The 13,429-nt window shown below is 45.6% G+C and overlaps 1 protein-coding gene across 1 annotated transcript in view; it reads right to left on the bottom strand.

The window, feature by feature from the left end:
• SPTLC1 (serine palmitoyltransferase long chain base subunit 1) overlaps positions 1–13,429 on the bottom strand; it is a 324,879-nt gene that overhangs the window by 258,944 nt on the left and 52,506 nt on the right. The window contains exon 5 of the mRNA XM_069227382.1: positions 623–695. Within this exon, the coding sequence (XP_069083483.1) occupies positions 623–695 (73 nt within the window). The remainder of the gene's footprint in view (positions 1–622; positions 696–13,429) is intronic.

Genomic DNA, 13,429 nt, shown 5'->3' with positions numbered 1-13,429 from the left:
GCATATTAATTACATTTTAACACGACAAAAAAAAAATCGAAGATGATTTGCATTGACAGCAGATAGAAGTGACATGCAGTGGCATCTTTGTTGGAGATGAGAGGCAGAAGTAAAATAGAAAGATTAACGCACGACTAATTATCTATGTATACACTCATCAAGATGACAGCAAACAAAGGCATTTACACACTGAGCCACAACAGTTACTCCTTTTATCCTGGGGCAGGCACGTCCACTTCATCACCAAAGAGAGAAGCTTCGTCTTGGTTTCCTATTACCATCCCACATACGGTTATTTTCAGTTTAGTGACTTCACAAGGGATCACCGTTGAAAGCAGAGCAACGTGCTATGCTCTCAGGAGTACAGTAATGATCGTGTTAGCAACTACCAGAAAATTATCAGAATAAAATAAAAGGGGTTGCCTGCCATCTTGTGGACAACTGAAGCAATGATCGATATTTTACCCAAGCGGAGCACTTCTACTAACTTAATCAATCTTCACTTAGACTTAATTAAATGGATTGCTTAGATCTTTATAACCGATTTATTTTTAACAACATATGGAAAAACGTTGAAGGACATAGCACTATTTGAGATTTTAAAAAAAAAGTACACACTCACCAAAAGTGCCATAAAATCCTCTAGGTCCACACGTGCCAACGCCATAGGTATTCAAAGACGCCAGAGCTGCATTCTTTACATGGGTCGGAAATAATTTATTGTTACTTTTGTGGAATATTATTGTGTACAGAGCTGTAAATTCATTAGACTGCAACACGATCTTCAACTAAGGTGTGTGATAGCAAGCAATATCGATTCATATTAATACTATGTTACCCGTTTCACCACTTTCACTGTACTAAAAGCATGGGCTCAAAACCTATATACTATATAAATGAGATCATACCGTGAATACTTTTCCCTAAATCACGGATATAAAATTCTCTTGTGAATTACAGACTTTATCCAATGGGTTATCTAGACGTCTTCATTTTCTTGAACTTAATAATTAGTGTGCACGCATGACATGCATTTAGATATAGCATTAAAACATTCTCAGACGCGTCACCACTAGCATTCAAGTCTTCATTTCATGCAAATGCCAAAAACAACACAATCCCCATTTTTTATTATGTCCAATTAAGTCACTCCTGGCTTCTGTCAACAAATGGTACTCGGCCTTTGGACTCTGTGTCACTATAACACCTTGAAGGCATTACTACACCAGGATACTTTTATCACCAGTGATGAGCGGGGAGGGTCATACATTACGGCAGATAAAGGTCTCGATTGGTATGGATGCCCCTCTCCTCTCGCCAATGGTAATAAACAGCGTATCACTGAGAACTGCAAATAACCGATATCACCTCATTTGTGACACTCATTTTGCCGACCCACTGAAGAATGCCAGTATACCTTTCCGCGATTTCAACTCGTGACCTCCGCCACACCGCATTTCATAAGTAGTCCGGTCCATGAGTCATCTTTCATTACATAGGTATTGCGAATAGGGACTCCAATGTTTTCCTTTAGAAAGTTAATTTAACATGGAAACTAACGTACTAAGCACTGATCTTTAAAGTTAAGTTACAGTAGTACCAATAATTTTGACTCTTACACTAGAACAATGGCTCTTAATCTGTTGTCCGCACACCCCCGGCAGTCCACAACACCTACTCAGGGTCCTCGATTGTTGGGAGTATGAAATAACAAGCATTAGCAAAGCCTGTAGGTCTTACCTATGTAAGAGCTATTGGCTTTGCCAATATGTTTCAGCCATGTTGCTCACCAGCGTGGCTGCTGTTCAATACGGGTAAAGGTTAGTGGCAGAGTGGCAGTGAGTGTCAGAGTGGAATAGCGAAGGGTGGAGTGGAGTGACAGGAAGTGCTGTGTATTAGAGTGGATATTGTGGAGTCGCAAAGAGTGGCACAGACTAAAGTGGATTGGTGTAAAGTGCATTAGTGTAGAATGTTGCAGAGTATGGTGGCATAGAGTGCACTGGCATTGAGTGCGGGTACATTGAATTCTGAGCATACAATGAAGCTTAGAAGCAGGGGCGCAGATTAGAGTGGTGCATATTAGAGTGGAATGCCGAAGAGTAGAGTGGTGCAGAGGCGTGGAGTTGAGCGATGCAGAGGGCAGTGGTGTAGAGTCGAGCGATGCAGAGGGCAGTGGTGCAAAATAAGAGTAGTACAGAGCGATGTATAGTGCATAGAGTGCAGTGGTGTAGCGCTGAGAAGAGTGGCGTAGAGTTCAGGGGCAGAGTAGAGTGTCAGAGTGCAATAGTGCAGAGTAGAGTGACATAGAAAGCAGTGACAGAGTACAAGTATGCAGGGTAAAGTGCAGGTGCGTTGAGTGCAGTGGTTAAGAGTAGAGTATAGTGGGGTGGAGTGGAGTAAAGTGGATTTGAGAGGCGCAGTGTAGTGGGGTAGAGTAGATTGTTTCAGAGTAGAGTGAAGTGGCAAAGTTGAGTGGTGCAGGGTAGAATGCCACTTTGTAGAGTGGCAGAGTGTAACGGCTTAAAGTGCAGGTGGTAGGAAAGTACCCTCTTTCTGGCATGGTTCCCCCCACCTTTTGCCTGTTGTCAGTATGTTTTGACTGTATTCACTGGGATCCTGCTAACCAGGACCCCAGTCCCTTTCAACTTGGTTGCTTGGACCACAGCCACCCCAAATTTGGCATACTGGTGTCCCCTTGCAAGTCCCTAGTATATGGTACCCAGGTAATTGGGACACCAGAGGTCCCCATGGGCTGCAGCATGTTTTATGCCGCCCATGCAAAGTGTATCTGCAGGCCTGCCATTGCAGCATGTGTGAAAGGGTGCATGCACCCTTTTCACTACAGGTCACTAAGTCACCCCTATGGTAGGCCCTGCTAGCCCAGAGGGCAGCGTGCAGGTACCGGTGTGTGAGGGCACCCCTGCATGAGCAGAGGTGCTTTGAGAGTGCTGGGACGCCATTTTACACGTGTCCTGGACATAGGTCATTACCTATGGCCGGCTACATAATGGTAACTAAGAACCTGGGCATGTTTGCTATCAAACATGTCGGAATCATACCCCAATACTGTTGCCAGTATTGGAAGTGGGATTCCATGAACTTTGGAGGACCCACAGCATTGCTCCTACCAGCTTTCTGGGCAGGCCAAGCTGCTGCCACCCCTCAGACAGGTTTCTGCTGGTCGAACAGCTCAAGCCCAGGAAGGCAGAACAAAGGATTTCCTGTAGGAGAGGGGGGGTAACACCCTTTCCCTTAGGAAATGTGTGTTACAAGGCTTGGGAGGGGGTAGCCTCCCCAAGCCACAAGTATGCTTTTGAAGGGCACAGCTTTTGATGGGCACATTTGGTGCCTTCCTTGCGTAAACCATTCTGCACCAGTTCAGGGACCTCCAGTCCCTGCTCTGGCGCGAAACTGGACAATGGAAAGGGGAGTGACTAATCCCCTGTTCATCACCACCCCATGGGTGGTGGCCAGAGCTCCTCCAGAGGGCTCCTTGATTCTGCCATCTTGAATCCAAGGTGGACAGAGGCCTCTGGGAGCATATGAGTGGCCAGGTCAAGCAGATGACGTCAGTGCCCCCTCCTGATAGGTGGTCACCTGGCTAGGTGACCAATCCCCCTTCCAGAGCTATTTAGGGTCTCCCTCTTCGGTGGGTTCTCAGATTCGACGGGCAAGAGCGGAACCGCAATTGAACTCCACAGGAACCTACAATCTGCGCAAAAGCAATTAATCCGCCCTGCAACATTGTTTCTCAGGCTCTTTCCAGCAACTGCAACATTTCCCCGGCTCTGCATCCGCAGGCACCAACAGCAAAGACGACCGGCTGCGTGGATCTCCTCTCATCCTAAACTGCGAGGATCCTGAATATCAGGTGGTGGTCTGGAGTGGCCACCTTGGTTCTCTCTGCAAGCTGTCCAACTTTGGTGAAGGTAAACCCTTGTTTTCCCCTGCATGACAGTTTCCCCCCCCCCCCGCACCACATCTCTTGCAGCTACAAAGGCTTGTTGGCATCTCCAAAGGCTCTTCAGGGTCCGTGTACCCCAGCCCTCTTCCCTGCGATGCACAGGCCTCTGCGTGCTTCTCCTGCAGTGTGGAACCCTTCTTCAGTTGTGCTGCGTGGGCTCCTCTGAGACTCCTGGGTCCTCTTCCAGTGGGTCTTCTGTGGAGGCACCCGCTTCTTCTGTGGACACTCTGCATTGCTGAGGATCACCTGGGACTCTCCTCTGTGGGTTGAGTGCCCCTGGACTTTGCTGGTCCCCAGCAGCTCCACTTTTTGTTTACTGTGACTCTTGCCTTTGCCAAGGGTTGTTGGTGGCTTTTCCATGCCATAGACAGACTGCAATCTTCTATCCGGCATGGGATGTTGACTGCATCCTCCAGGAACTCTTCGCTGACTCCAGAGTTGCATTGCCGACCATCTTCATCCTACCGTCGACAAACTCCTGCAACTACAGACCGGTGGGTAGTGGCTCCTGCCACCACTGGACACTTCAGAGTTCTGGACTTGGTTCCCTTCTCTTTCAGGTCTTCCTTCTTCAGGATCCACCACTGGTTTCTTGCAGTCTTGTCTGGGTGGTGCATTATCCTTCTTTTCAGTCCTTTTGGTGGTTTGGGAAAAACAGTAACTTACTCTTTTCCTTCCTGGTCGGTGGGGTGGGGTGGGGGGGGGGGGGGGGGGGGGGGAAGAAACTGTGGCACTTACCTCTTGGGGTTCCTAGTTCCTCCAGCATCCCTCTACTGATCCCACTTACCTGGGTGGGGGTCCTGCATTCACATTCCATTTTTTAGTATATTGTTCTGGCTCCCCCTAGGCTCACTATTGCCTATTGCACTGCTTTTCTATTGCTTTTTATGCCTATTTCTGATTACTAGGGTACATATTTAGAGTGTTTACTTACTTCCTATTGGAGAATTGCCCACCTAGTACTTTTGGTAATTGTGTCACTAAAATAAAGTACCTTTATTTTTGTAACACTGTGTGATTCTTTTGTGTGTGTAAGTGCTGTGTGACTACAGTGGTATTGCATGAGCTTTGCATGTCTCCTAGATAAGCATTGGCTGCTCATCCACAGCTACCTCTAAAAAGCCTGGCTTCTAGACACTGCCTACTCTTAACTGATAAGGGAACCCTGGACCTAGTATAAGGTGTAAGTACCACAGATACCCACCACACACCAGGCCAGCTTCCTGCACTGAGGCATAGAGTTGTGTGAAACAGTAAAATGCATTGGTGTGCAGTGTACTGGCATATAGTGCATTGGTGTAGAGTGAAGTGTTGCAGAGTGGCTTAGAATACAATGGCAAAGAGTGGAGCTGTGCAAAGTAGACTGGTTTGGCCTAGACAGGAGAGGTGTAGATTGCAGTGGCGAAGAGTGCAGTGGTGTAGAGTAGACTAGCAAAGAGTGATTTGGCACAGAGTAGAATGCTACAGGGTAGAGGAGAGAGGCGTAGCGTGAAGTGGCGTGGATCGGTGCAGAGTGCAGTGACGTAAAGTGGGGTGGTGCATGCAGTGGTGCAGAGTAAAGTGGGGTGGCATAGAGCGGTGTATGCATATTCAGGGTGCGGTAGCACACTGCCATCAATGACAACAATATTCCGATTGAAATGACCATTACAGTTTTACTGATAAAACTATACAGTGCACAAAATGTGTGGAGATTGCATTAGCTTTAACAATTCATTTTGATCATATTAAGGCATTTTTTTACAACACACTTCAGAAATAACAAAAATGTGCTTCATTTGTGTGTTCATAATTCTGAGAGATTACTTACACAGTTCATTTAAATGTTGTTGGGTGCTAGGAAAAAACTCTTTCCACCCTAGTGGCTAGCAAAATTGTCACATAAATCCTCTCACTTTGAAGTAAGAGAAAGAAAAGTAAACAAGAATCCTTTGAACACAGCACCTGCCACTTGACCTCGGTCTTTCAAAACACAGCAAATGTAACAAGATAGGAAAAAGATTTAAAGGCCTGATAGTAGAAAGCGAGTTCGTGGAAGGATACAGAAAACATGGTTTAGGCAACGGGAGGGACAAACTGAACCTGGAGAGCCTATAGCAAATAAAGCTAGCAAATGGAAAGGTAGAAAGAAAATTGGTTACTTACCTGTAACTGTAGTTCTCCAGCATTGGTATCTTTCATAGATTCACATGCTTGAATCATCCCCTTTGTCGAGGTGGGAGCCCCACAGTAACCTTAAATATACATACCTGTAAGTGTATTACACTAAGCCTCAATGGCCTATAAAGGCACTGTTATAGCCTATCCATGTTCTTTTATAAAAAAAATAACCAAATCTGAACTGCAACCAATCGGGCAACAGCACCCTCTAGAACACTCCAAACAGAGGCGGTTTCCGCTCAGATTTTCCGTACAAGTGTGAAGTACATAGTCTTAGAAATAAGAGGAGCATCTGAGGGGAGGAGCGTGGGTCGCATGTGAATCTATGAAAGATACCAATACTGGAGAACTACAGTTACAGAAAAGTAATCAATTTTCTTCTCCAGTATTGGATCTTTCATAGATTCACATGCTTGAATTAGAGTAGCGAGCAGTGATATTATATATTCTAGCCATAACATCGATAACAATAATAGGAGTGATTCTACATTCAGCTAATATCAGAAAACAATATACATATGTATTTAGAATTATAACATAAATAATAATAATAGCAATATTAACAACGATAACATTAGACAAATATAGATCACATATCTTTCAAGTGGAAGGTGGGATAACCAGAGAGGCTCACCTTAATGGAATAGAAGTCTTAGCCCTGCTTGCCCAACGGCTGTATCGGGTTTTGTTTGTCTCATCCAGGCAAAAGTGCTTTGTAAATGTATGCTGGCTGGACCATGTTGCTGCCCTGAAAATGTGTTGCAGGGGTACTACCGCGGAAAGCGCTGCTGATGTGGCTACTGCTCTGGTAGAGTGGGCCTTTAACCTTACTGTGTAGCAATTTTCCTGCCTGGGCATTTCAAAATTGTATAGCTAATCCGATCCACCTGGCAATGGTCTGCTTAGATATCGCCGAGCCTTTTCTTATATCTCCATGCTACGAATAGCAGGTCCAATTTTTAAATGATCTGTGTTTTTTTAAGCTAAAACTTGAAACATCTCCTTGCATCTAGTAAATGTAGCACTTTCTCCGCAACCATCTGTGGGTTAGGAAAAACCGTTCTTTGGACCACTGGCTCATTTAGATGGAAGTTTGATGGTACTTTTGGTATGTACTTAGGGTCTGTTTGAAGTATAACACCATTTGGAATGAACAAAAAAAAAAAGGTTCCTTGATGGTGAAGGCTTGTATGTCACTCATTCCTTTTGCTGATATGAGAGCTAGTAAATGCGATTTCTTCCAAGAGATGAATTTTAACTCTGACCTGTGGAGTGGTTCGAAAAGAGGCTTCATGAGTTGTCCGAACACCATGTTTAAAGACCATAACGGTGGAGGTTTACGCACTGGTGGAAATAGTCTGAAAAGGCCCTTGATGAAATGTTTTACAATCCTGGCGTAATATAGTGAGGAGGTGTGCTGAGAGCGTCGGAATGTTGAAATTGCCGCCACATGTACCCATACTGAGGAGTAAGAAAGCCCAGATATTGGTAACTGTAATAAATAAGGAAGTATTTGTTCCAGAGGCAACGCATAGGATGGACTCCTTCCGTAGCACACCACAAACAGAAACACCTCCACTTAAGTTTTTAGGTCCTATTGTTGGTATCCCCTCTGGCTTTTGGACAATATTTCTCTACATTCCGATGAAATGTTCAAGGTGGAGTATTCATTGAATTCAGGAGCCAAGCCGGTAAACGTCGACGATAATATTTCGAGCCAGGATGCAGTTTTATTTGGACTTTGAGGATTATTTCCTGTCTTAATGATTCAATGAGGAGAAAGTTGAAACAACAGGCTCCGTGTCTGTGAATTTATGTTTCTATTGGGTGGACCTTTTCTGTCCTTTTTTCTTATTACCACGTGCACTTCATTTCTGAGCACTTTATTCTGTCCTGCATATTTTTAAGGTTGTGATTGGGGGATTTGTAGTTGTGTATGTGATTTAATTGTTTGTATATTAATAAATGCTGTAGTTTCTAAACTTTATTTTATTATGCTGCTTTCCCGAGTGTGCATTGTAGTCTTGATAGCTTACATAATATGGGCATTTCTTGTTCTCGTATGTGGCAAAAAGATCCAGATTCGGCTTGCCCCACTTTTGGAAAATTTGGTTGAGAACCTGTTTGTAGAGTTCCCACTCGTGATACGGGATGAATGTCCGGCTCAAAGAGTCTGCTAGGAGGTTGGCTTGTCCGGGAAGGTGTTCTGCTTTCAGAGAAATTTGATTTTCTATGGCCCATTCCCATATGCTCCGAGCTTGATGTGTAAGCTCCAAGGACTTTGTGCCGCCCTGTTTGTTCAGGTAAAACATACTTGTGGTATTGTCCGTTTTGATGAGAATTTTTGAGTTCCGTATTTTTGTTAAGAAAGCCTTCAGGGACAGATCTATTGCTATCAGCTCCATTTGGTTTATGTGAAGCTGTTTGTCCTTTTGTGTCCAGCTGCCACTTATCTGTAGATTTTGAAGGTGTGCACACAAACCTTGGAGCAACGCATCTGTCATTATATATTCTGGCACTTGTTGAAGAAAAGAAAGGCCCTTGGCTAGGTTTGTCTGTTTTTCCCACCAAGACATGGCAGTTTTCATTTCCAGTGTGATCTGAATTTCGATCGTCGAAGGAGCAATTCACTTGGAGCCACTGAGTGTCTAGTTGCTCCTGTAGAGTTTGCATGTGCAGTCGGCAATTTGGGAACAGTGGAATACATGAAGAAATCATTCCTATGAAGGATTTGTAATTCCGAACTGAAAAACTTTGTTGATAGCTTTTGAGCCATTTCGGAAATCTTTTGCTGTCTCTCTTGACATGGAAATGCTTTGCTTTGGATAGTATCAAGTATCGCTCCTAGGAAATTCAGCTTTTTTGTGGGATGGAAGTGTGATTTGCGATAGCTGATGGTAAGGCCTAGAGTTTTGAACAACTGGAGGCAAGTGGATGAGTGCTTTACTGTAGGAAGTTGGCTCTGTATGTGCTATTTCAAAGTAAGGAATAGCATGCACAGAGTCCAAGGGTTCCCCTTAGAGGTAAAATAGTGGTAAAAAATAGATAATACTAATGCTCTATTTTGTGGTAGTGTGGTCGAGCAGTAGGCTTATCCAAGGAGTAGTGTTAAGCATTTGTTGTACATACACATAGACAATAAATGAGGTACACACACTCAGAGACAAATCCAGCCAATAGGTTTTTGTATAGAAAAATATCTTTTCTTAGTTTATTTTAAGAACCACAGGTCCAAATTCTACATGTAATATCTCATTTGAAAGGTATTGCAGGTAAGTACTTTAGGAACTTCAAATCATCAAAATTGCATGTATACTTTTCAAGTTATTGACAAATAGCTGTTTTAAAAGTGGACACTTAGTGCAATTTTCACAGTTCCTAGGGGAGGTAAGTATTTGTTAGTTTTACCAGGTAAGTAAGACACTTACAGGGTTCAGTTCTTGGTCCAAGGTAGCCCACCGTTGGGGGTTCAGAGCAACCCCAAAGTCACCACACCAGCAGCTCAGGGCCGGTCAGGTGCAGAGTTCAAAGTGGTGCCCAAAACACATAGGCTAGAATGGAGAGAAGGGGGTGCCCTGGTTCCGGTCTGCTTGCAGGTAAGTACCCGCGTCTTCGGAGGGCAGACCAGGGGGGTTTTGTAGGGCACCGGGGGGGACACAAGTCCACACAGAAATTTCACCCTCAGCAGCGCGGGGGCGGCCGGGTGCAGTGTAGGAACAGGCGTCGGGTTCGCAATGTTAGTCTATGAGAGATCTCGGGATCTCTTCAGCGCTGCAGGCAGGCAAGGGGGGGATTCCTCGGGGAAACCTCCACTTGGGCAAGGGAGAGGGACTCCTGGGGGTCACTTCTCCAGTGAAAGTCCGGTCCTTCAGGTCCTGGGGGCTGCGGGTGCAGGGTCTCTCCCAGGCGTCGGGACTTTAGGTTCAAAGAGTCGCGGTCAGGGGAAGCCTCGGGATTCCCTCTGCAGGCGGCGCTGTGGGGGCTCAGGGGGGACAGGTTTTGGTACTCACAGTATCAGAGTAGTCCTGGGGTCCCTCCTGAGGTGTTGGATCGCCACCAGCCGAGTCGGGGTCGCCGGGTGCAGTGTTGCAAGTCTCACGCTTCTTGCGGGGAGCTTGCAGGGTTCTTTAAAGCTGCTGGAAACAAAGTTGCAGCTTTTCTTGGAGCAGGTCCGCTGTCCTCGGGAGTTTCTTGTCTTTTCGAAGCAGGGGCAGTCCTCAGAGGATGTCGAGGTCGCTGGTCCCTTCGGGAGGCGTCGCTGGAGCAGGATCTTTGGAAGGCAGGAGACAGGCCGGTGAGTTTCTGGAGCCAAGGCAGTTGTCGTCTTCTGGTCTTCCGCTGCAGGGGTTTTCAGCTGGGCAGTCCTTCTTCTTGTTGCAGGAATCTAATTTTCTAGGGTTCAGGGTAGCCCTTAAATACTAAATTTAAGGGCGTGTTTAGGTCTGGGGGGTTAGTAGCCAATGGCTACTAGCCCTGAGGGTGGGTACACCCTCTTTGTGCCTCCTCCCAAGGGGAGGGGGTCACAATCCTAACCCTATTGGGGGAATCCTCCATCTGCAAGATGGAGGATTTCTAAAAGTTAGAGTCACCTCAGCTCAGGACACCTTAGGGGCTGTCCTGACTGGCCAGTGACTCCTCCTTGTTATTCTCATTATTTTCTCCGGCCTTGCCGCCAAAAGTGGGGCCTGGCCGGAGGGGGCGGGCAACTCCACTAGCTGGAGTGTCCTGCTGGGTTGGCACAAAGGAGGTGAGCCTTTGAGGCTCACCGCCAGGTGTGACAATTCCTGCCTGGGAGAGGTGTTAGCATCTCCACCCAGTGCAGGCTTTGTTACTGGCCTCAGAGTGACAAAGGCACTCTCCCCATGGGGCCAGCAACATGTCTCGGTTTGTGGCAGGCTGCTAGAACTAGTCAGCCTACACAGATAGTCGGTTAAGTTTCAGGGGGCACCTCTAAGGTGCCCTCTGTGGTGTATTTTACAATAAAATGTACACTGGCATCAGTGTGCATTTATTGTGCTGAGAAGTTTGATACCAAACTTCCCAGTTTTCAGTGTAGCCATTATGGTGCTGTGGAGTTCGTGTTTGACAGACTCCCAGACCATATACTCTTATGGCTACCCTGCACTTACAATGTCTAAGGTTTTGTTTAGACACTGTAGGGGTACCATGCTAATGCACTGGTACCCTCACCTATGGTATAGTGCACCCTGCCTTAGGGCTGTAAGGCCTGCTAGAGGGGTGTCTTACCTATACTGCATAGGCAGTGAGAGGCTGGCATGGCACCCTGAGGGGAGTGCCATGTCGACTTACTCGTTTTGTCCTCACTAGCACACACAAGCTGGCAAGCAGTGTGTCTGTACTGAGTGAGAGGCCTCCAGGGTGGCATAAGACATGCTGCATCCCTTAGAGACCTTCCTTGGCATCAGGGCCCTTGGTACTAGAAGTACCAGTTATAAGGGACTTATCTGGATGCCAGGGTCTGCCAATTGTGGATACAAAAGTACAGGTTAGGGAAAGAACACTGGTGCTGGGGCCTGGTTAGCAGGCCTCAGCACACTTTCAATTGTAAACATAGCATCAGCAAAGGCAAAAAGTCAGGGGGCAACCATGCCAAGGAGGCATTTCCTTACATTTACCATCTGAGTTCTTATGGATGCCTTTATGAGCCAGTCGTCCAAATATGGAAAGACTTGTATCTGCAGCTGTCATAGGTACTGGGGCCAGCACTTTGGTAAACATACTGGTGGACGATTTTAATCCGAATGGAAGGACTCAAAACTGTTGATGTATACCAGCTACCTTGAACCTGAGAAATTTCCGATGGATTCGATGTATTGGGATATGGAAATTCGCATCCTGGAGGTCTAGAGAAATCATGTGATCTCCTGTGTTCAAGAGGCATAGAATGTCCTGAAGCATTACCATATGAAACGTTTATTTTTTCAAGAACTTGTTTAAGGCCCTCACATACAGGGAGTGCAGAATTATTAGGCAAGTTGTATTTTTGAGGATTAATTTTATTATTGAACAACCACCATGTTCTCAATGAACCCAAAAAACTCATTAATATCAAAGCTGAATATTTTTGGAAGTAGTTTTTAGTTTGTTTTTAGTTTTAGCTATGTTAGGGGGATATCTGTGTGTGCAGGTGACTATTACTGTGCATAATTATTAGGCAACTTAACAAAAAACAAATATATACCCATTTCAATTATTTATTATTACCAGTGAAACCAATATAACATCTCAACATTCACAAATATAAATTTCTGACATTCAAAAACAAAACAAAAACAAATCAGTGACCAATATAGCCACCTTTCTTTGCAAGGACACTCAAAAGCCTGCCATCCATGGATTCTGTCAGTGTTTTGATCTGTTCACCATCAACATTGCGTGCAGCAGCAACCACAGCCTCCCAGACACTGTTCAGAGAGGTGTACTGTTTTCCCTCCTTGTAAATCTCACATTTGATGATGGACCACAGGTTCTCAATGGGGTTCAGATCAGGTGAACAAGGAGGCCATGTCATTAGATTTCCTTCTTTTATACCCTTTCTTGCCAGCCACGCTGTGGAGTACTTGGACGCGTGTGATGGAGCATTGTCCTGCATGAAAATCATGTTTTTCTTGAAGGATGCAGACTTCTTCCTGTACCACTGCTTGAAGAAGGTGTCTTCCAGGAACTGGCAGTAGGACTGGGAGTTGAGCTGGACTCCATCCTCAACCCGAAAAGGCCCCACAGGCTCATCTTTGATGATACCAGCCCAAACCAGTACTCCACCTCCACCTTGCTGGCGTCTGAGTCGGACTGGAGCTCTCTGCCCTTTACCAATCCAGCCACGGGCCCATCCATCTGGCCCATCAAGACTCACTCTCATTTCATCAGTCCATAAAACCTTAGAAAAATCAGTCTTGAGATATTTCTTGGCCCAGTCTTGACGTTTCAGCTTGTGTCTTGTTCAGTGGTGGTCGTCTTTCAGCCTTTCTTACCTTGGCCATGTCTCTGAGTATTGCACACCTTGTGCTTTTGGGCACTCCAGTGATGTTGCAGCTCTGAAATATGGCCAAACTGGTGGCAAGTGGCATCGTGGCAGCTGCACGCTTGACTTTTCTCAGTTCATGGGCAGTTATTTTGCGCCTTGGTTTTTCCACACGCTTCTTGCGACCCTGTTGACTATTTTGAATGAAACGCTTGATTGTTTGATGATCACGCTTCAGAAGCTTTGCAATTTTAAGAGTGCTGCATCCCTCTGCAAGATATCTCACTATTTTTGACTTTTCTGAGCCTGTCAAGTCCTTCTTT

Source organism: Pleurodeles waltl, chromosome 1_1 (genome assembly GCF_031143425.1).
Source record: "Pleurodeles waltl isolate 20211129_DDA chromosome 1_1, aPleWal1.hap1.20221129, whole genome shotgun sequence".
NCBI classification, from domain to species: domain Eukaryota; kingdom Metazoa; phylum Chordata; class Amphibia; order Caudata; family Salamandridae; genus Pleurodeles; species Pleurodeles waltl.
This window is presented reverse-complemented; position numbering and strand designations above follow the sequence as displayed.